A 24,582-nucleotide genomic window follows, 5' to 3' on the forward strand; every position below is an offset into this window, starting at 1 on the left:
TTTAAAGCATTTTGAATTAGAGCGATAACTTCGTCATTTAAAGAAATTCTTCTAACTGTAGGTAAAGGCAGCTCTTTGGCCCAGCACAGGGTGTCCCTCATTTGTCTAATGGTCAGGATCACTGAGGTGCCAACTAAGCATATTCGTCTCCAGGGTCTAACCCAGTCCTTCTGGATCATTATCTCTAGAGGCAGAAGTAGGAATCTGTACAAACCCAGGGAGTTCTTAGGGTCAAGTAAGTTCCAAACTCACTCTAGTAAAATGGCAAATGGGCTTTGGAAGTTGACTTATTATTCTTGAATGAATTCTCCCATATACACTTATTTGATCAATTTTAATTTTTTAAAACCTTTTATATAAAATACTTTTCAAGTCATTGTTTTATGTTTAATGACAAAAAGATGTACTATGTATGCTGACCAAATGTAAGGACTGGTTTCTTCTGGCCCAGTTTGAATGTGAAGGTGACAATTAATGTTCCTGTCTAAATGTCATCAAGCAGTCACTTAAAAAAAATATTCTACTGGGGCGCCTGGGTGGCACAGCCATTAAGCGTCTGCCTTTGGTTCAGGGCGTGATCCTGGTGTTATGGGATCGAGCCCCACATCAGGCTCCTCCGCTGGGAACCTGCTTCTTCCTCTCCCACTCCCCCTGCTTGTGTTCCCTCTCTCGCTGGCTGTCTCTCTCCATCAAATAAATAAGTAAAATCTTAAAAAAAAAACCACTCTATTAAAGCTGTATATATTTTGAAAGAGTCAAAGCTTCTAATGACTCAACCATCAAAGTAGTTCTTTTTAGAAATCTCTATATCCTAGAATATAGGAACTGAAGATTGTTATGAAACTTTTACCTGCAAAAACCTACTTGACCTTCAGCTATGGTGAAAAGATGGATGGAAAATTAATAGATGGATTCATAAAATAGTTGGTAGAAAAAGAGTGGCCTGGTAGCCCCAGGAAGGTCAAGACCAGAGACACTGCATGGGGACCTGCTGTGGGAACTTTATGTTTATTACCTTCCGGGCTCACAGTAGTTCTGCAAGGTGGATGCCACCACCTCCCCTCACAGATACAAAGTCTGGACACTTCTAGGGGTCAAAACTTGCCCAGCACCATGCAGCTCGAAGCTGGTTCCAGCATCTGTTCTCAGGCCTGTCTGCTGGTCTACACTCTACCTGACTCTGCAGCAGGACGAGAGCCATATAGTCACTTCTGTTCGACAGAACTCCCAAAAATGAGATTTTGGGAAGTACATCAAGTATTGATTCCACATTGAAATGTGTCCTATTTGAAGTTTTCCTGCTGAGCATAACACAATAGTATGTGGCATACTCTTTCCTTCTATGTGTATCTCTAAAATAAATTTCCACTTATAAGCAGTTATGAAAATCCCAATCCTCTTAAAATTTATTGATCTGTAAGTTTGTGCATCTTTTTCAACAAGAATTCTCTAGTTGTCCAGATATTGTCCGCAGGTGAATTTTTAAATTTATTTATTTTAGAGAGAGAGCACGAACGGGAGGGGCAGAGGGAGAGGGAGAGAGAACCTCAAGCAGTCTCTGCACTGAGCACAGAGCCTGACACGGGGCTCAATCTCACGACCCTGAGATCATGACCTGAGCTGAAATAAAGAGTGGGACACTTAACCGAGACACTCAGGCGCCCCACCACAAGGTAAAATTTTAAAACTCCATTCTATTTAACAAAAACTTTTCATACTTGGAAGAATAAGAAATTCTAAATTCTAAAGGACTTTTCAAAGTTATCCTAAACTGAAAGGTACAGAATTCCATTAAGATAAAGTTTTCAAGAGAATCAGTCATTTAACTGTATATTCTGGAAGAGTATCTCCATATATTTGTGGATTGATTTTAAAGTGTTAAAAAAGGGAGCATCTAAATTTAAAGTGTTTGGGATATGGGGACAAAAAGAACGTAACACAGATTCAAAGTGATAATCCCTAAGGTCTTTTCAATCCACTTCACCTGAGGGTGAAGAATTTTACTGCCAGTAAAAAGCTTTGATAAGTTGAGAAGATGTGGCATAATTAGTCATGGAGTTAGCAATATTTGGCCTGGAAAGATACAGTATGACTTTAACTTCACGTTGCATGATGTCCTGTAATTCTCTAAAATTCAAATTTTCAAGTGTTAGGAACCCAGTGGGATTCAGGGAGGATGAAGCTTGGCAATTTTTTCATAGTAATAACTGTTTTCTTGGCCTCTCCAAAAGGACAGCTGAAATAGATTTTACCTACAACTCTGAATGCTTTTGTGTTTTTGTTGTATCTCTCATGACGATCCTTAGAGAATTAAAACAAATCGGGCATTTTATTTTTAAATGATTATATTTTTGTAGTCAGCAGTTTTGTCAATTTATTTTTCCAGGAGAAAAATCAAGGGTCCAAAAAGAAGCTAATAAAATTACTTGATTTTTAGGATACATTTACAAACTTTGCTCACTTTTTTTTTTTTTGAGAGGTGAAATATCACAGGGAGGCAAAAACAACCGGCTCCACTCCCGCCCCCTCTCCCAAAAAACCCACAGGCTATAGATAAAATTATTCTAAGAATTAGTCTTATTTTTAATGCATAGAAAATAGCAAAATTATCATGCCAACGTAAGGAATATATACTATAATTAACAAGTGCCTAATTATCAAAACAATGATAGTCGTGGCTAGATGTAACCTAGCAACCTTAAATACGATGCGACTACCTATTGTATGATCATTCCTGTTATAGATTACATTCAATTCTCATCAAATGAAGCTGACTATGTATAAATGGCATCATGAAATAAACACTGAATATCACAATAGGGTCATAATCCGCTACTGCACGATCACAGCATGCAAGGAACTATGCATTGGCTGTAAACAGTAAAGTGTCATTACCTTCCAGAAATCCCAAGAACATGAAAAGTACATAGAGAGTACTAAACATCAATTATATTTAAATTGCTTTCCTAGTGAACGAAGCTGTATTGTTTGAGGCGGCTTGGATATCTCTGTCACTGCTTTCTAAATGTATCCTATAGTCACCCTGAAGTGAAGAAACAGTTTCAAACAAGATCTGTTAATGCTACTGAGTTCTAGTGAACTGTTGTCAAAATGAGGACACAAAGGAGTCTATGTCCCAGTGGGAAAGCTCTTTTAAATCATTTTTCCGTTCTGCCATAATTCAGATTTGTGAATCGTTAAGCATATGCTTAATGTGGGCAACAATGAACTTATTGTTTAAACTGGAAACTTACTCTCGTGACATCAACGTGTTCATGTTAAAAATAAGAATACTGCAGACGCTTGCCAGCAAATGCTCTTCTCTACTTGTATTCTAAGTGATAGTTGGCAAGAAGGAACCTGGATCATATTAAACCTTGGGAGGTGTCACCTCTAAAATACTTTTCATAGTATTTGTAAAAGGTAGATAAAAATCTAGCAGCTAGGAGAGGAAGGCCAACAGAAGACCCCTACAAAAATGCAGATGGACCATTCAGGTCTGATCCAGTGATTCCTAAGCAGTTAAAAAAATTACCACAGTAGAGCTGAAGCTTGCTCGCTATAAGATAACTATTTCAGCTCTCTTCGGGTTTGGTATTGGAGGGTTTTGGAAGGAGGGGAAAAATTGATTGCTGGACAGGTTTTTCCATGCTCTATCAGCTCTGATAATGAGTTAGGCAGTTGGCGTGGATGACAGGAATGTCCTTTTCACTCAGAATTCTAATAAACCTTCTGTGAAGTTGTACATACCATCCATCCAAATGGACTCGTTCTGGTCTGCAATCCAGTTAGGTGGAAAACAGTCGCATTCTCAAACTGAGTGGGGACACGATGTGGTCATGTGTAATATTTAAATACACTACCTACATCCTACTAAGCCAAAATCTGGCTTTTACATTTACAGTGAGATAAAACAACATTTAAAGCCATTGCAATTTCTTCATTTCCTGTTCATATACAAGTGATTTAAGTTTGCTTAGGAGGCAAAAACTGTACAATTCTCATCATCCAGGCATTATAAAATGTCTTTCTTTAAAGTCTTGGGATATAAACAGTTTGGTTTATACGAATTACATATTTTCATCTGCATTAAGAAACAATATACATCTTTTTCCAGCGTAATTTAATGTTATCTAGGATAAGCCTAAGAGAGTCGTAAAAACTGACTTTATCGCCCGTGACCATCAATACTGTTACTTTCATAAAAGTCACGAACATTCTCTGGCCACTTGGGTCATTGCCCGTTTGGAGGGAACTGTACTTGAGCCCTGGGACCATACAGAGATTCGCCTCCATAAAAACTGAGGCCATGGACCAGCCTTAATGGAAGTCATTTACAAAATCAAAACATTTCAGAACATCCGGGAGCAGTTTCCGTTTCTCAGACACAAGTTCCTTGACGTGTTGAGAGGTGGTGTTTTCGATTTCGGACTCCTGAAGTCTTGTCTTTACTATCTGAAGGCTTCTGTTGTGAAATATCTATTAGGGCACTGGCAATTGCAAGGCCTGCAAGAAGAGGAGAAAATCATTCAAATATTTGGTTAGACATTTCCAGGAGAGTGACAGTGGTGACTTAGCACCCTATTTTTATTGTTCTCTATTTAGTCATCAAACATTTAGCTGTTTATTGGAAGTTATCATGTAGCTTGCCCTTTACTTAAAAAGTTTCTCAACTGAGACATATGAATGTCACACATGAAGAAGAACAAGGATCTAACAGTTAATTGACTCTGACTTTGGATGATCAAATTCAGTGTGTTGACAAAAACATCACAACCAGCTGTGGCTATGACTCTACACCTTAGTTCTCATGTCTGGACACAAGTTTGTTCTAGCTGTACACAGAATTTTCAGTGTTACTATTATTATTGTGTGTGTAGAATAAAAAGCCATTGTATTAAGATTTTTCTAAAAATTTTGAGCAGTTTTAGGTCTAAAGAAAAATTAAGCCAGTACTGATACATGATTATCAACCAAAGTCCATAGTTTACATTAGGGGTCACTCTTTGTATTGTATATTCTATGGGTTTGGACAAATGCATAATGTCATATAGTCAACATCACAGTATCACACAGAGTAGTCTGACTGCCTTAGAAATCCCCTGTGCTTTACCAATTTATCCCTCCCCTTCCCCTGAGCCTCCAGTAATCATTGACCTCTTTTAAAAATCTCTATAATTTTGCCTTTTCCAGAATGTCATATAGTTGGAGTCATATGATTGGAATCATTGTACATAGCCTTTTCAGACGGTCTTATTTCACTTAACAATATGTCTTCAAGTTCCATCATATCTTTTTTGGTTCAATGGCTCATTTCTTCTTGGAATAATATTCCATTGTATGGACGTACCACAGTTCATTTATCCATTCCCCTATTGAAGGATATCTTGACTGCTTCCAATTTTTGGCAATTATAAATAAGGCAGCCATAAATACCTATGTGCAATTTTTTTATGTAGGTGTAAATTTCCAATTCACAAATACCGAGGAGCATGATCATTGGATCACATGGTAAGCCTGGCTTTTAGCTTTGAAAGAAACTACCTATTTTCCATAGGATCTGTGCTATTTTGTATTCCCACAAGCAATGAATGAAAGTTTCTCATTCATTGTACCGCATCTCTGTCAGCATTTGGTGTTGTTGGTGTGTGGGATTTTAGCCATTCTAATATATATGTAACTATAGCTCATGGTAGTTTTCATTTGCAAATTTCATAATGACCTATGATGTTAAGCATCTTTTTCATATGCTTATTTGTCAGATGTATATTTTTTATTGGTAAGATATCTGTTCAGATCTTTTGCCCATTTTTAATTGAACTGTTTGTTTTCTTATTGTTGAGTTTTAAGAGACTTCATTTACATTTGAGATACCAGTCCTTGATTGGATATGTGTTTTGCAAATATTTTCTCCAAATATGTGGCCTGTCTTTTCATTCTCTTTTTTTTTCAAGTGTTTTTAAGAAGTAAGAAAACACCCAGGCACAGAGTTGCGTTATGCACAAGCAGACATGGAAGACAGCTTGATATTTCTTAAACATAAGAAAAAACCCTTAAGTATTATCAGCAGACTATCAGCACAAAAGTGGATCTTTATCTTATCATAGGAAATTTAAAGAATACTGTTACATCATTTTGTTTATTGATTGACAAGAACATTTGGGAAGATGTTCATAGACAGTAAAGACTTTCCTTAATTTGTACAAGCAATGGCCCAGCCAGATACTCTGGTTTATCATACATAGTAATACATGAATCATTTTAGTTTCTGTTGAGTCTCATATAATTCTTGAGTAAAACAAAATGTGCCAAGTCACCATATTAAACCAAGAGATGCCTGCTTGCTTTAAGGAAGTGATTAGAGGACTTTTGGTTCATTTTCCCATCTTCCAGGTCTTAGAGACTTGACCCTGCATTGAGTGGAACCAAGCCCTGAGCGCTACAGACATCTCCTCAGTGTGCTGCTCTTAGAAGAAGGCCTCACTTTTGGATCTTAAGCTATGCAAGATGCCACTGAATTATTTTACTCCTGTGGGTCAATCTATTCTAGGTAAGCCTCAAATATGACCTGGCAAGAACAGAACTCCAGAGGTTTATGAACAGAAAGAAATGCCAATGGAGGGAAACACATAGTAAAAGGAGGGTCAACCAGCCTAGTATTGTAGAAGTCAAAGGACGCCAGGGTTCAAGGGGTCTACAGAGAGTACCAAATGGGCCTGCAGTGAGGCTGGATGCAGAGACCATTAGATTTCCTCAAAGAAGATTTGTGTGATCTTTGAGTCATTTCTATATCTAACTGAGGAAGGAAGTCTGAATGTTAAGCAGGGAATGGGGTGAGAGCAGATGTGACAACACATGTAAATTCCATGTTCAAGCCATTTGGCACTGGAAAGAGGTAAGTGAGCTGGTCCACAGGGGAAGCAACAGGTCATATGAGATATATGTGAATACATAGGATCATGTGAGTACATATATTTTTTAAAGGAAAAAGGAGTTTCACGTACATGTGAAAACAGAAGAGAAGGTATTTGTGGAGAAGGAGAAATTAACAATGCTAGGGAGGGAAAGGATTACAAAGTTACAGTAATCACTGGCTAGGCTGATTATCTTAGATATTTACCTTTTAAGGGTTGCTGTGAAATAGCCTGCTCTTTCAGAATATTAAATAATTATTCTAAATTGCTTAGAGATAGATAACACAAGTTCAAATGTTCAAAGTTTAAATCAATACTGCTTTCTTTACCTCTGAAGAACGCATAGGAACTTGAAGTGTCCCACATAGATGTTTCAACCACTTACTCTGCTGTAGGAAATAATTATTTTGTTATTTATTCAAGGGAGGGAGCTGAAGCACATGTTTTGTTTTTTGTTTTTTGTTTTTTTAAAAAGACTCACAGACCACAGTTGTGCTAACAAAAAATTCAGTACAGGCAGACCTTAAGTTTCCCCAGATCTCTTGGCATCCTTCTGTCATAATTCACTACCTTCTGTTACTTCATTCCTGGCACCATCTTGATCCAGAGACAGCCAAATATGACAAAGAATATATGTCTCCTTTAATGTAGACAGAGACCACTTACACTAATTGCAATGATCACAGCTTCTAAATATGGAATCATGTTATTCATTAAACTACTGCAAGACCCAGTCCAAAGGAGCTCTGAAAAGCAATACTTTTCCATTTACATGTGGCTGCAAATGTTGTTTTCCTTACAGAAGATACAACGTCAGGAGAGAAGCAAACAGTCTGAGTTGCCCAAACAGGAAATTCCATGCTAATCCGAAACTGACACTGTACCTTTGTATTTCAGGGTATTGAAGTCCGAAGCCTAATTGAAGTAGTGCCTCTCACAAATATCCTTGGCTTGCTAATGATTTGTAAGCTTGGGAACACATCCCATTGAAAATAATAAACGATAAACCATAATGCAGCCCTTAATTTACAAATACAATCTCAAGTCATGCTTATTTTTAATTTGACCAATTTTTGTTCTTTCCTATGGAAATGTAACTGTCACCTACATTTGTAGATTCTGCACAAATGGCCACATTTATGGAGGAACCTTGGATTCCTGCAGGCAGTGATGTTCAGTGTCCCCCACGCATACTCACAGAGGACACTCTGAGGGCCACGTGCCCACTCTCATCCTTGGGAGGGGCCAAACAATATTTCGTTTAGATTTAAGCTTGGGTCCCTTACAGGACTACACAGCTTGCAGCACACCACCAGTTACTCTTTTTTATAATCTCGTAATTTAATTGTGAACAGCATAATGACCCTAACAACCGCATGCGTGTCTGTGTCAAGTTGTTGGATATGAGTGTTTATTACTATTTTTGCATTGCTTCATATTGTTCTATGTGGAGAACTCTAACACAACAACCCAGAAACTGCTAGGTCCTCGTTCAACCTACAAGAAGCCCTGGACAGAAGAGTAAACAAGAGGAACCAGGTCCCGGTCTGCCCGAAGTGTCTAGTGTGTGGAAGACTCTTTAAAAAAGAGAGAGAAAGAGAGATTGAAAAATTAAAGTAGTTTCTATCCCTGCCCTTCAGTATCCTTTATTGTAGGGAATCTTAATTGATAAAAAGAAAAGTTGTCGGTAGCTCTTTAAAAAAAAACAAAACAGTATTACTCTCCTCTCCCGCATGCAACATGTATCTGCTGGTGGGAGACTGACTCTATGAATAGGCAATAGCCAGACGATAACATAACTGGCTCACAAATGCAGCAACCCGCTCAGGAAACCAGCCCCTATCTACACTAACCAGATGAGGAAGCCAGTCCACCATGTCAGGTTTGTGGGAAGTCAGACTGCTATCTCTAGTAACAATCCAGGAAGTCAAACAATTACCCCCGTAACAATGGGTCCCACCTACCCAACTTGATTAATAACTGACAACTTCCCTATTTTTTGTCCCAGCTTCCAACTTGGGACCAATCAGAGAAAGGCAAATATGAGCCCCTAACTGATTACATAGGATGCCCCGTTTCTAGTGAACTTGACTCTGGCTTTCCTCTGCCAAAAGCTTCCAAGCAGGGCATACTCGAAGCCTTCTCTTTTTTCCACTATATCCCACCCATTTGTCTATCTTTAAGTGTCTGCCAAAACGCAAACACACAATGGCAGATGACTCCCTTGCTGGAGCAAGTTCTGAATAAACAGCCCTGCTTGTTATTTGGTTGGTCTTGGTTTATTTTCACACTGGTGATGAAGAGATAATGGTAGCTTGCCATCTTTCCTGTTTTTTTTTTTTTAATGCATCAATAAAATAAAACAACTTAAAAATAATTTATCCATATTGCCCTTTGAGGCAAACACTTTCTCCTTGTTTAGATTTCCCTGGGAAATTTGTCCCCTGGGGAGAGGTTTCCTGGTGCTGACCCCACACCCCTGGTACCATAGAGGAAGCGCTTCCTGCCAACAGACGCCATGCAGGGCTACATGCTGCCTGTGGTTTGAGTTCCATTAAAATCAGGTCACTCCAGAAGATCATTTTTCAAAACGTCACACAAATCATCTGATGAAATCCACTTATTGTGTTCTCTAGGCCTCGCATAGTTCCTTGTTATCAAAGCAATACAATTAACTGGGGGAACAATTCATTATTTTAGACTGGTGGTCTAAAGGAATTTCATTTACCATGTCAAGATGATGCCCAGACGCTGCACGCTAGCAGAATTTACATCCAAATATGCCGGCAGATTCAATAAAAATGCTGGGGTTTAAATATTTATTATAAGCTTTACCTTTTTGCACTTTTAGGTTTTAAATACCAGACACTATGACATTTAGATTATTTAAATATGAATTATAAACCTCATAAGAAAGAAAGTGCCATCTTCTGTTTCCTCTTCCATTTGCCATGGCCTCGTGGTGTTGCAAACCAGCCCTTGCTAACGTGGAACGTCACCAGTGGCTGTTCCAGATCACGCAGGGCAGGGCAAGCTGGGAAGGAAGCAGACTCCTTTGGGACCATGCAGATTTCCTTCAGAACAGGGGACAATTTAGCAGTTACTGGTTTGGACGCCAAGAGTTACCACAGATATTTAGGAAATAAGCAGAAGTTATACCCAAATCAGACCTTCACCCAGACTCTTAGAAAAAAAAAGCAAAAAAACCACCATTTCTTCCTAAAATGAAGAACTTTTTCAATAGACACGTGCTGACATGCCCTAAAAAGAAAGCAATAGAAATGACTAACAGCTACATATTTACATGGTAAATATATCTTTTGAAACCACTAAATTTGCAATGAAAACCACCAACGAGAAACATCAGGGATTGAGTTATCTTTAGTAAAACTCTAGTTTTTACTAATGGAAGCAAAATGGTATTAGTAGACTCCAGCCGTAACAATGTAATCATAAAATTACTGATGTGTGTTTTTTTACAATTATGCAGAACAATTAATAAGTACAGTAATAAAATACTGCACATCAAGTGAAATTGCCTTGGAAAGAACATCCTCACTTTATATACAAACATTTTACATTTGAACGAAGCCTCAGAAAAGTCATTCATTTTGAAATGCTCTCCTCCCAAGTCTGTGTAAAAGCAGGCACCACTATATATTTTAATTTTCCAGGAAAACAGCTTCATTAGGCGTGAAAGGTTAATTGCAGGTTTAAGTGGAGCTCAGGGAACGGTGCAGGGTCTGCAGTGAATTACACAGTCTGCTTTAGGACGACTTGAATGAGGCTGTAAACTGTTTGCCCTGCCGAAATGTTTTACTATCTCATTTACTATCTGTCTTCTTTTACGGCTTGTATTTGTAGTTCTTCTAAACCTTTAATGGCTACAGTTTTATTTCACTGTAATCAGATTTAAATGGAAATACCATGCTGGGATGTTGAAATGTTTTCCCTCTGATTGTATACAGCGACATACTACCGATCAGAGTCCTGGCTATCCTTCACATGATGAAGAAGGTGACTTTGGGAAACTTTGATGTTACCTAGACTCTAGCTATTGTGCAGACTTCATTTAACATTCAGTGTGGCCACTCTTGCCAATATGCAACTAGGGCTGGATGCATAATTAGAAAATATGCATTTCCATTTTAATTTATCTGTTGGAAGGCCAGTGCAGCTGAAGTCATTATTAGGCAAAACTCCAAAGGTTACATTGTTGAACCAAAATTGAAATACTTCAAGTACTGAAAACACTGGAATGACAAATGGACTGGTCATATTCATCTGAGAGTTTAAAGAAATGTTTCCCTTCACCTACTAAAAACTAATGACAACTACAGATGTCAGTGTTTAAATACAAGTTGTAACTGTATTCTGCTTATACAATTTTGTTTGGCCTTTAACATATCAGAATATTTTAAAATTCCATTTAAAGACACACCGTACAAGCTTTATGAAATGTCATCTTAGATGTCGCCTTCTGTAACATTGCCAAGCACTCCCTAAATTGTATATGGACTGTTCTCTGATTGGTTAGAATGTGCTAAGTAAATAATGGTCACTACTGTCTCAAGTTATTCTTTAATGCAAATCCTCATGTTTTTATAATAAGTAAAAGCTTCTTTTGGATCTTAACAGTTCTAATTTTAAGTACATAGTAAAAAATTTTACTAATGTATTTAAAATATTTTGTGATATATATATATATATATATATATATATATATATATATATTTTAGAGCCACCAACATTACAAGAATCAGCCTTACAGCGAACCTTTCACATTGTTAAGTAAATTTCCAATTGACAATTCCCTCAATTCTCAGGCCCCCTGGGGAAATATTCCCGAGTATTTTCTTCCTTCAATTAAAGAAATCTGATGAAATTATCATATGATAATTCTTTATTTTAAGCCCCAATCATCTTTAAATTAATTAAAGTGCTTGCTGATCATTCACTGGAAAAATCAAACTATGGCAATATTGTAATAAAGGTAGTATTTTATTTTGCATTAGGCAGAGACATTGTATTTTAGCATTTCTAGTAGTAAAATGTCATTGGTTGCTTTAAATTAAATGAGATTATATGTGAAAGTATGTATAAACTATAAAGTATTATACAAAGCTAATTAATAATTTTAATAATAAAACAATCAGTTACTACCACTACTAGTAAGAAATCACAATCAAATTACAAATGTCCAGAAAACTCCAAAGTCCTGAGTATCAAAAAAGTGTTTGAAGAGCTAATCACTTCACTCAACTATTATGTGTTGAGTGCCTACTATAATGCCAAGCATTGCACTGAGTCCCTAAGAATTTAACAGTGGATAAGACGGACAAGACATAAAAGATTCTATGTTCTACGAAGCTTCCATTATAGTGGGTCAAGCTCTTGAATTCTTTTAACCAAGTTATTGTGAAGATTAAATGTGAAAGGCTTAGGAAAGTGTCTGGCCCCTAAGAGCTCAAAAATGTCAATCATCATCATCACCACCATCATCGTCATCATCACCACCACCATCATCATCCTCATCACCATCATCATCATCACCACCATCATCATCATCACCACAGCATCACCATCATCATCACCACCATCATCGTCATCATCATCACTATCATCATCATCATCATCATCATCATCATCATCATCACCATCATCATCACCATCGTCATCATCACCATCATCGTCATTATCATCACCGAGTGAGAAGTTTGAAGTCAAGCAGGGAGCAGTTGAGAAAATACAGAGCACTGAAGACTTTGCTTCTATCCTTTCTTAGCATTCATTCATTCATCCAACAGCTAGTGTGCCTACTGTGTGGGATGCCAAATAAGGAACAAAACCGGATAGAAAGGTGGACTCAAAGACTCGTGGACAGGATCAATTTAGAACAACATTGTTAGTGAGGTGGTACTGTGTTCAGTCCTCCAACCAGAATTATTTTGATGCCTTGGATAACCAAACTGAGAACTTGATCATAGAGATAAGATGACTTATGTGTGTTGCCACTCGTTATAGAATATGAAAATAATTGAAAGTGGTAATGGCAAAATAGAGGAAAGGCAACGTTCAACAGAGAAAGAATTGTTTATATTAATAGTGCTTGTATTATTGGAAATACTACTAATAATTAACTTTAATCCACTTTTTAGAGTTAAAAAAATGCTTTTCCATTAATTATCTCATTTGTTTCTCAAGACTATCCTGCTGAAGTGGGTCAGGAAGCTCTTTCTACCCCTGCGTCCCTAATGGCCCAAATGAGGCACAGAGTGATGAAATGCCTAGTTTAGGCTCACACAGCTGGTGCTGGGGCCGCACCTGAACCCAGGCCTCCAGACCCTTTGAGTTGAACTCTGCTCACTTTATTTAAACCCCTAGAAGGAAATCACTACCTTAGTACAAATGAGGAACACATGATTTTGAGCCAAATAGGAGAAAAAAACAACCCAAAATTCAAAGATTGGTAGAGGTGTGAAACCAGTTAAGGTCAAAGGCATTAATTAATACTGATGGTAATAAAAACAATAACAATAATATTTTTAAAAAGCTCTATTCTGTTAACATTGACTGAATGCTCACTATATGCCAGGCATTGCCCTCAGCACTTAATGTGCTTTATTTTATCCATTTATGCAGATAGGAGTAGATGGCAGCACAGGTTCGATCGAAAAACATGTGTTGAGGGCATAAGCAGCTAGCATGGCTGAGGTGGCTGTTGTCAAAGAGCCGTTATCAATAGCATGAAGCTAGGGCAACAATCCAAGCACTCCTAGATTTTCTAATAATCACACAGAGACTAATTCTATGAAGTAGACCCAAGGCATGAGGGAAAAAATATAGAGGGGAGACCTCTGGGGTGGGGGTGGAGGTCAAAGATTCCGAGGGGAGGTGATTTCTGAGCTGAGGTTTGAAAGTTGAGAAAAGACTACTCAGGAGAAGGGTCCTGGGCTGAGCAGCGGGGTGTATTCTGGCTAGAGGGAACGAACACTTCACCAGCACAGAGGGCATCTGAAACTTCTGGACATTTGCTATGGGTGGAGCATAGGTGTGAACAGGAGAAGAGTGAGAGAGGGAAGCAGAAGGGAGTCCGTGAGACAGCCTCAGGTGCCAAACTTGGAAACGGATGTTTCCTCTGCAAGCCAGAAAGAGCCATGGGATGATTTTAAGGAGGGCAGAGGCATCACCGGATCTTTATTTCAAAGAGACATTCCTAGTGGTATCTCAGACGGATGGGAGTTGGGGGTAAGGCTAAGATAATTTTAACCAGATAAGAAAATGGCAATATAGAGAGAGAAAAATGATGAACAGGACAGATATTTTAGGAGAGATTAATATAGGAGATGAAAAATAGGGAGTAATCTAGAACGACTCCAAGTTTGCTGGCTTGAGTGGCTAAGTGCGTACAAATGCTATTTACTGGTATATGACGGAGGAACAGACTAGCAAAGGTAGGTGGTGGATCATTTGTTCAGTTCTAGATGTACTGAGTTCAATGACCTGTGGGACATCTTAGTGGAGATGTCTAGCTGGATATGTGGGTGGGAAGCCCAGGAAGAAAGCCTAGCCCGGAGATAACTAGGGTATTTTGCATGGATGGACTCTGAAGGCTTTGTAAGTATAGGTATGTAATGCTAGCTGTTCTAATAGTTAAAGCCTGACATCTCAGTGGCTCAACATATTAGTTTATTTCTATGTAAAGTCTAAGATGAGTGTCCTGATTGGTGTCAGGACATGTGTGAGGAAAGGAGGAGGGAGTGAGTGCAGCACCTATCCTATGTAGTTACTCAGGGACCCAGGCTGATGGTGATTCTACCGTCTTCAACTGGAGTTTGCACAATTGCCTTGAACATTGACATCTAGGTAGCAGGTGGGAGACGAGAGGGTAGAAAAGCTCATGACACTCTGCCCCAATGCCATTAGCAAGTACTACTCTGCAGAAACAACTCTCCACTAAAGGAGGGAGGTGCATTTGTGGGTGAAGAGCCAGCAGTCCCTGCCACCGGGGTGATGAGGCTGCCCTTGGTAGAAAGAACAGAGGAAGAAGGAGAGAAGACCAAGAGCAGAGGACTGGCAATGGTGGAGGGGAGCCCATGAGAAGACAGACCACCCAGAGAGGTAGGAGAAAGGCAGGACTGAGACTGTCCACGGACTCTGTAAGGAGACTGGTCAGGGACTAGTTCTAACCTGTGGATCCTGTTTCTGTTTGCAACAAATAGCCACAAAATTCCATGGCAACTATAAGCCAGCCGAGTTTGTGGCTTCCAAGCTTTTCTTGATCTGAAATTCAGAATGTCCCTTGAGAGATTTCTCTTGGAAGGAAGTTGGACTAGGTGGTTCCTAAGGTCACTCTGGCTCTATAGATTTATGACTGCAGCTGCCTTTCGTCAGCAAGCCCGCAGCACGCACCCAGACACCGCTGCTGGCCTCCTCTCTTGTCCAAGCTCCCAAGTGCAGGACAGCAGGCTGCCATGAGCATGACTGAGAAGTACAGAGGACTGGCTGGGTCCAAGGACTTCCTTGCTAGAGATGTGCATTTGTTCCTCCTGGTTAGGGACTTGTGAAGGCCTGGACAAACTTCTACCAGAGTGAGAACCACACCGGGCATAGTAGGTATGGTTTGTACTTACTGTTGGATGTGGTTTCCATGATGTTAATAACACTAATCGAGAATTGGCTCTAAGTTTCATATCAGAGAAGTAAGGAGGATGGACGGTGACAAAGACCAGGCTGGGATTAACCTTATGTCTAGCACGCTCTGGACAACTGAATAGATTTGTTTAAATTTAATTTTCTAACTCTTTATGTTATAATAGAATTTTGTTTTTTAATTCTGCCTACCCCCAAGACTGGGAGCACTTTAAATGTAAGAGCTGTGTTTTTACTCACCTTCATATCCCAATGCTTGGTCTAAAATAGGCAGTCAATAAATATTACTTGAATGAGGATTAAATGCGGTGTCATCATTCTGTGTGCTGCTAAGGAAGTGAATTCTGATTAGGGGTCTCAGTGTTATTTTATCTTAAAGGTATTCAGACATAGAGGCTGGCCTCCTTATTTTCTCTACATCTCATACTTAGCTGCAAAGAAGACCGTGAGTGGAGCACGGGAATCATGCAGGGCAGGGAGGGACCATCACAGCACCAGTGTACCCATAAATAGTTTCTCGTCCAAGAAGGTGACCCAGGGGAGAGTCTCCTGCATGCTGCCACCGTGCTCGCCTTAAGGCCTGAACATGCTTATGCCCAGACAGAGCTACACCAGCGAGCATCTGGCTCAGAAGCGTGGTCAACATGGCCTATAAACAGGTTTTAATATCTGTGGCTGTGTGTACAATATTGATGAAAAATTGAAACAGCTGCCACACTTGCTTGGCAGCAAAGCATTAGCAATTCAACTCTCCCTAAATGTCTTTGGAGAGACTGAGTATTTTAAATCAACTCTGAAAGTCCCATCATAAGCTTCTTTCAGTTCCTGAATGAACCACTTCCCAAAAGGAGAAATCAGTTCACCTTGCAAGTTCTGATCTCTCTCTCTGGAGATTTGTGTGAAGTTAGAGCCAACACGAAAACACAGATAATTTTTTTTGAGCTCTGATACCTATTCATAAGTAACGAGATTATAATTTTCAGTCAAGGTTAAACAGGGTTGGTGGTGCTGTGAGTCACTGCTTTCCACAGCATTTATGTACGAATACATGAGAATACAGTAGACAGACTCAAAGCTTAAAATACCACATAGTGCATACAGACCACAGTCACTATTAAAGACAAGCTATCACCTTTAAATAATGAAGTTTAGTATTGTCCAAGGTGATGTTTCTGCTCCCCTAAGTTCATAGCAGTCCATTTATGCTTTTCCATTTAAAATTCTCAGATCATAGCAAAAATGGGAGGGAAAAAAGCTAGATAAAATTTATGCAAATCCTCACTTTTAGCCATTTAGATAAAATGGAAGAGAAAAATGCTATACAGAATCATGATTTTTCCATTAATATTATTATAAATTGCTTAGACCTTACCAAAAGTTATTACAGATAACTTAATGGCCAAAGGCATTTTAACAAAAACAGATGTGTCTGTAACCAAATTGATCCTTGATAAAACTCCTTTGCTGAAGGAAAAGGCAGTATAGTTGGACAGTGTATTTCCCAAAACAGACTCCAAACCATTCCTCCGATGTTTGCTAAGTGATCCAAGACCCCAGAGAGTACACATTCTCTCCAGTAATTCAAACCAGGGACTTTGGGGAAGTAGTTTGTTTAAATGACCTCCTTTAATCTAACAAAATAGTATAAAAGAAACCTTCATTCTCTGAAGCAATTTTGAGAATCTGACTGAGCATGTCCCATAAATGCTGACCCTTCTGAGTGAAAAAAGTGTCATTTTGCCCCACTTTGCCTTTGGAAACAATCAAAGTGTCCTCTGAGCTACTGTAAATTGAGAAGTGTCACAAAGAGTCGGCACTAGTGGGAACCTTTCAAACTCTACAGGCAAGTAAATCATAGAGGGAGCAGACTTCAGAATGATCTGGAACTTTCTGATGTTATATCCAGGGGGATAAACATGGTCCTGCATTCATTCCAAGATATCTGCAGACACAAAAAGAATTCCCATACGTTGTTCTACAATCCCTGACTATAGTTTCCTAAATTATTACAGTTTCCTAAATTTCCAAATGTATTTGTAGAAGGGATATCTTGCTAATCATAGCTTCTTCACAGGGCGGCAATGAAATGGGTCAAGAGATGGATGGAGACAGAAATTCTTATTCGTACATGTCATTACAAAGGGCCCACTGGAGATAGAATCAGAATGTCATTTGTGGGAGAGATGGAAGACTTTGCCTTCTTTATTAGGCATATTCACTTTGGATTGTATCTACCTACTTTCAGTAAGTGCCTTAGCTGGCAGGAAGATGAAAAAACTTGCTTTCAGGTCAATAAAGGAAATCTCTTATGATCAATGGTTGATTAGAGCAGGATCTTCTGAGCAGCAGGCTCTGGGCTGCATTCTGTAAAGGGTTTTCAAATTAGTCTTACTCTGAGGTCTGGGCAAGGGGCCAGGTCGCCATCCAGCTGCTGCTGACTTTCAGCCCAATGGTTGATGAGTTCCCATAATTAGAGGGAAAGGTTTGTTTTTTTTAATAAAGAAAAGAAACTACATTTTAGAGGAATTAAATCTAAGAAAGTGTAGAAGTATAGTAGACGTATGGTACTATCAGGTTTTTAAAAATATATATGTTTCAAGACACATAGATCAATGGAACAGGATAGAGAGCCCAGAAATAACCCCATGCGTATATGGTCAATTAATCTATGACAAAGGGCAAGAGAATATACAATGGGAAGAGACAGTCTCTTTAATAAATGGTTTTGGGAAAATTCAACAGCTACATGCAAAAAATGAAAGTGGACCACTTTCTTATACCATAGACAAAAATAAACTCAAAATGGTTCAAAGATCTAAATGTTGAGAACTGAAACCATAAAACTCCTAAAAGAAAACATAGGCAGTAGTCTTTTGGACATTGGCCTTAGTAACATATCTATGGATATGTCTCCTCAGGCAAGGGAAACAAAAACAAAAATCATCTACTGGGACTACACCAAAGTGAAAAGGTTTTGCACAGCAAAGGAAACCATCAACAAAACAAAAAGGTAACCTACTGAATGGGAGAAGACGTTTGTAAATGATATAATCTGATACAGGGCTAATATCCAAAATACATAAAGAACTTATACAGTTCAACACCAAAACCAACAACAACAACAAAAATATAATCTGATTAAAAAATGGGCAAAGGATATGAATAGACATTTTTCCAAAGAAGACATACAGAGAGCCACCAGACACATGAAAAGACACTCAACATCACTCATCATCAGGGAAATGCAAACCAAAAACCACAATGAGATACCACCTCACACCAGTCAGAATGCTCGTACCAAAAAGACAAGAAACAACAAATGTTGGCGAGGATGTGGAGAAAAGGGAACCCTTGTGCACTACTGGTAGGAATGTAAATTGATGCAGCTACTATGGAAAACAGTATGAAGATTCCTCAAAAAATTAAAAATAGAACTACATATGATCCAGCAACCCCAATTCGGAGGTATTTAACCAAAGGAAAACACTAACCCCCAAAAGATATAAGCACCCCTATGTTTACTGCAGTATTATTTACAATACCTAAGATATGGAAACAACCTAAGTATCCATTGACAAATGAATGGATAAAGATGATATGAAACTATATACTGGAATATTGGAATATAATGGAATGTTACTCAGCCATAAAAAAAGAATGAGATCTTGCCACTTGTGACAGCATAGATGGACCTCCGTGGTGATACATTAAGTTGAAATAAGTCAGACAGAGAAAGACAAATACCATATGATTTTGCTTACATGTGGAACCTAAAAAACGAAACAAACAAGCAAATACCAGAGACGGACTCAAACAGACAGAGAACAAACTGGTGGTTACCAGAGGGGAAGGGAATGGGAGGGGAAGGGGTAAAATAGATGAAGGGGATTAAGAGGTACAATCTTTCAGTTATAAAATAAATAAGACATGAGGATGAAAAAGACAGCATAGAGAATATAGGAAATAATACTGTAATAATGTATAGTGACAGGTGGTAACTGCACCTGTTGCAGCAAGTACTCATAATCTACAGAATTGTTGAATCACTATGTTGCACACCTGAAACTAATAGAATATTGTATGCCAACTACACTTCAATAGTAAAACTTTAAAAATGTTCACACACACACACATATACAAAAGTATATATATCTCATCAGATTTGGTTTTATATTCCTTACTCCAAACCCTCACTTATTAAAGCTGGAGAATGCAGATTAAAATTTTTATTTACAAAGGTACTTAAGACTTGCCCTTAAACGATGTAAAGGAGATATTGAGAGGCAAACTATAAATGACTTATTTATAATTAAGTACACTGAGTCTCCCTTGCTTTTACAATGTTTTTTTTTTTTTTTGTAAAAGACTACCTTTTAAACACATTTTGACAAAAAGGATTGCACTAATCAGATCAAACGCACGTGCCCTGTGAATAACTGCAGATTCTAATGAATTAAATTTCATTCCCATTTCACTTTCCAGAGGTGCAAACGGCCGACCAGCTGTTTTTATTTCTTTGGTCTAGTACTAATTGAGAGAAGGGAAGACAGAGTTAAAAGTACTGACCTTGAGTCAATAAGCCACGATGCCAAAGGGCTGCCCACTATTTGTAGAAAGCTAGGATAATCTGCAAAGGATGGAAAGTCAGTGTACGAAATAGCAGATCCTAAGGCTCAGGGACCAGATGTCCGAAGTCCATCAGCACTACTCCTGGCCGCCTACCGTACAGCTTTCTTTGAAGGGGACTGTAAACAGTATATCTGTAAAAAATATTGGGTGAGTTGCCTGAGACAAAATATGGCTGTCTCTGTACAGAACTACTTATATGGCCAGACCTGGCCCAGCGGAATCAGGAACTAAATGAATTATACCCAAAATTTAATTTTAATTCAAATAAAAGCAACAATTAACTTGTCGGTGGTGGTCGTTGGGCCGAGCCGCTCAGATCGGTATCCAGTTGCGGTGGCCTCCATGGCATGTCTGGATCATGTCTTGACCTTTATGATCCAACATGAAGAGTTGATACGCTCCAATCCTGAACGTGGCTTATATTTAGATGTGCAGTTAAACATGTAGAAGCACCTTGGGAGCAAAAGTCTAATATATCTCTAGAACTACTGTGGGATGAAATGAATTCTTCAGTCATTTTAGCTAATTTGGGGAAAGCCTGGTTTAGAAGAAGAAAACAGGGCCCAGGATGCCTCCCGAAGATAATTTTAAAATACGGAGCACTGGTATTAAAGTGTAAATTGGACATAGTTAATCAACCACAGCCACAACCCCGAATCCAGGTACGTGAGGAGATACTTCCGTAACTTCTTAAAATGACCGATATTTCACTACGAAAGGGTCTATACCAGATTCGGTGAAAGGCCTTCAGGAACTACACCACCAACTTCACAAGATGCTCTTTCACAGATTATTTATATTTTTATATACAAAAGCAGTCTGTTCCACTTTCCATCTTTAACATATTGACATGTGTTTTGTTCTAGTATTAACTCAAAATTAGCTTTGAGATAAAAGTTCATATTAATTATCCCATAATGCAGTCTAATCACTGCTGACATTTTGAAAGATGGTCAGGCAGCCAGGATACACTTAAAAAGTGGGTGAAAATATTACATGTGTTCATCACAGGAAGCCTATGGTGCTTCTCCATGAGTTCATTTTCTCTTAAAGTAAAACCCGACAGGGACAACTGTTGCAAGCAGGATAAAATAATTGATGGTCTGACCTACTCAATTGAAGACTCCTTCATACTTGGTACTTCTCTGGTTCCTAGATGATGAGCCAAAAAGATTTTGGACGTATTTCAGCTTTAATCTCATTGTTTTATCAATTCTTATGACTTTAGTATAACATAAAAAGCAGATAGAATTTGTCAAAGATTTACGTTTTCGATTTATCTTTCTCAATTTAAATGATTGACCCTAGAATTAGTGAACATTAAATCTAATCTGGCACTGTCTTTTGAATTTAGTAAATGTTGCAGACTTTAATATTAAAAAACGGTACTTCTATTACTATACAAAAAATTCCTAAGTCCCAGTATGAAATATATGTAATCACACTTGGCATTAACGAAATTTTCCTTTTTAAAAATGTGAGCATAAATTAGCCCCTGGTTTATTAGTCAATACGGAAGTTGAAACTTCTGCTTGTTGAACTGAGTTAAAATCAAGTACAAATGCAGTTAGATACAAATGCAAAGGAAAACACTGATTTTGATTCTCTCACGTTCTTCAGAGAAGTATTCTACAAAATGGCGTTCTCGGGATAGTTACGGCAAAGAACACAAGGATTCAGTGAGTTTGGGAATGCCTTTGTTTCTTATAATCCTCTTGAAGAGATTTTAGACATTGTTACAAGTATGAAAGAATCAAGCTTACAGGACATATTTCTAAAATCATTTTTAAAATCCGATCCTTCCAATAAAGATGCTTTACACACACACAGAGACACACACACACACACAGACACACAGACAGACACACACACACACACGTATGGAGTATTAGATTAAGTCCTAAGAACCAACAAATTGCAAAATATTCTATTACATTTATACTGGTACTCATTGTATTATCCATATGAACAGAAGCAAAACACTCACTTATTTAAAAAAAAAAGCAAAAGTGTTTTACTTCTGGTTTTGATGAGAATTTCAAAAAAGGAAAAGGTAAGGCAGTGATCATCAGAAACTGAATTTGGGGCCCTTGGTTTGAGATAATTAACTAATCAATAGACAATTCTCCTTCTCAGGGACACATAGGACCAGGCATTTATTAAGGAACTTTTCAGAGTTTCACACAAGGTAATTAATACAGGCTTCAATATAGAAAATTACTTTTTAATGACTTTCTGTTCAAGTTACATGAATTTTATGTAAGGAAAGGCTTATGAAGTCTAAGATTTTCTTTCCACCCAAGTTATTAAAATTTGTATTTGAATATAGTTCCTTTCATTAACATTAAATCAGTTAGCTTTAATTTATGAAAAAGGACTGCTAAGTTTTACAATAGTTTGAACAGCTTTAATTTGCATTCATGAAAAAACACAATAAATTAATTTGCTACTTGGAAAGAATTTGACAAATGCATTAATCATGAAGAAACTGAATTCGGTTTTCTTTACTCTTTCTCACAAAGATAGATGTAAGATAAGAGACTACCGATTTAACCTTCTTTCAACAAAATGAGATGTCATGATAATAATGGGGATATTCAGAGAACCAGAGAATTTTAGAGCTGGAAGGAATCTTAGAAAATTCCTGGTTTAACACATGGGGAAAGAACAATTCAGTAACCCAAACTGTCCGGGGGTTGGCAGGGTTGTGGGGGGGCAGGGGGAGCTTGTGAAGTAGTGAAGGGGGATTATTTCATTTTCTCCACTGGAAAACACCGGAAAGTTAGAATTACTCAAGGACTAAGTTGGCGTTTAAATGACTTCGGTTCCTCCTGAACCCTGCTGCTTCTTGTCCCTGCAGTTTGAGGCTACAATTTAAGCTCAGAGATGATGCTGAATCATAACGTGAAACACTTACTGCAGAATTTAGATTTTTAAGCAATAGCATGAAAATAGCACTCACACTGTTCCCGACACCTCCATTGTGCATTGATGTTTTTGACAAGTCAATGAAATACTGTCAAATACATTTACAAATTTGTATCACTGTGAAAAGGTTTGGATAAAGAAACATTCAACAGCAGTATACTGTGTTGCAAATATTTCTCTAATTTTGCTATTTGTCTTTTTACTTTATTTTTTCTTAGCATCAAACTTGCTTTCATATGTAGTTCAAGTTACAGATCATCTTTATGACTCCTATGTTTATGTTACTTGAAAGAGCCTTCTCTACTTAGACCATAACAAGGTGTTCCTATGTTGTCTCCTATGGCTTTATTTTTTATTTACTATTTTTATATTTTTTTTAATTTTATTTTGAGAGAGAGAGAGGGAGAGAGGGACAAGCAGTGGAAGGGGCAGAGGGAGAGAGAGGAAGAGAAGCAGACTCCCTGCAGGGTGGAGCCTGAAGCAGGGCTGCTGCTGGATCCCATGATCCTGAGATCATGACCTGAGCCTAAATCAAGAGTCAGATGCTCAAGTGACTGAGCCACCCAGATGCCCCATTGTTTTTTTTTTTTTTAATTTAAATGTTGGTATTATTAAGAAAATACAAAAGAAGTTGCTGAAGGCAACAGCGATCACAATATTCTTAGCAAATGTTCAAACCTTATTAATCACAGGTGAATGAAATGGAATTCTAATTTTTGATCTACATACGTATAATACATGTGGGTATATGTATGTATGATAGACATACATTAACTGCTGGGTTGCAGGAAAATGTGCAGGTAATAATTTACATAATTTAAATCATGGGACCACTTCATCATCATTAGAAGGATTTTAATCCTTGAGTAAAGGCTCTGGACAAAAAAGACTGTAAGGGCCAACAGAATGATCTTAAGAAAAAATTGAATAGCTCTTTGTAATTCACACATTACACTAAATTATGGAAATGATTCATATTCTTCCTTTACTGCGGAGTAAAGAAACATGAATATCTTAAGGATAGGAAGAAAATAACCCATGTGCCCACTTACTACACATGAGTTTTATTTTCCTTGTGCTAAAAAATCTAAATTAGTTTTGCCCTTTAGGTCTTTGTGTCTCTGGAAATAAATCTAATTTCTTCTCTTAACTTAAACTCTTTTTTTTTCCTCTGTGTTATTCTTTATATGAAAGATACTGCCTTATGTCTTATTTTCTTATTAATTTTTAATTTTAAAATCTGTTCTTACATTACCACATATGCCAGCATAGAAAAGGGTATTTTTAGAGGTAATCCTTACTATTAAGACAGAATATTATCAGAGTGCCTGGGTGGTTCAGTTGATTTTGGCTCAGGTCATGATCTCAGGGTCACGGGCTTGAGCCCTGGCTGGCTCCCTGCTCAGCAGGGACTCTGCTCGAGATTCTCTCTCTCCCTCTCCCTCTGCCTCCCCCACCA

General features: G+C 38.1%; 1 protein-coding gene across 2 annotated transcripts in view; it reads right to left on the bottom strand.

Moving 5' to 3' along the window:
* Positions 1 to 2,328: 2,328 nt before the first annotated feature.
* The window catches only part of ATRNL1 (attractin like 1), a 747,087-nt gene continuing 724,833 nt past the window's right edge, over positions 2,329 to 24,582 (bottom strand). For both annotated transcript variants that reach the window (XM_045803217.2, XM_045803216.2), the window contains one exon: positions 2,329 to 4,506. In XM_045803217.2, coding sequence (XP_045659173.2) covers positions 4,382 to 4,506 — 125 coding nt within the window. In that variant the 3' untranslated portion in view covers positions 2,329 to 4,381. The remainder of the gene's footprint in view (positions 4,507 to 24,582) is intronic.

Source organism: Ursus americanus, chromosome 6 (assembly GCF_024610735.1).
Source record: "Ursus americanus isolate L20-20 chromosome 6, mUrsAme1.1.p, whole genome shotgun sequence".
Lineage (NCBI taxonomy): Eukaryota > Metazoa > Chordata > Mammalia > Carnivora > Ursidae > Ursus > Ursus americanus.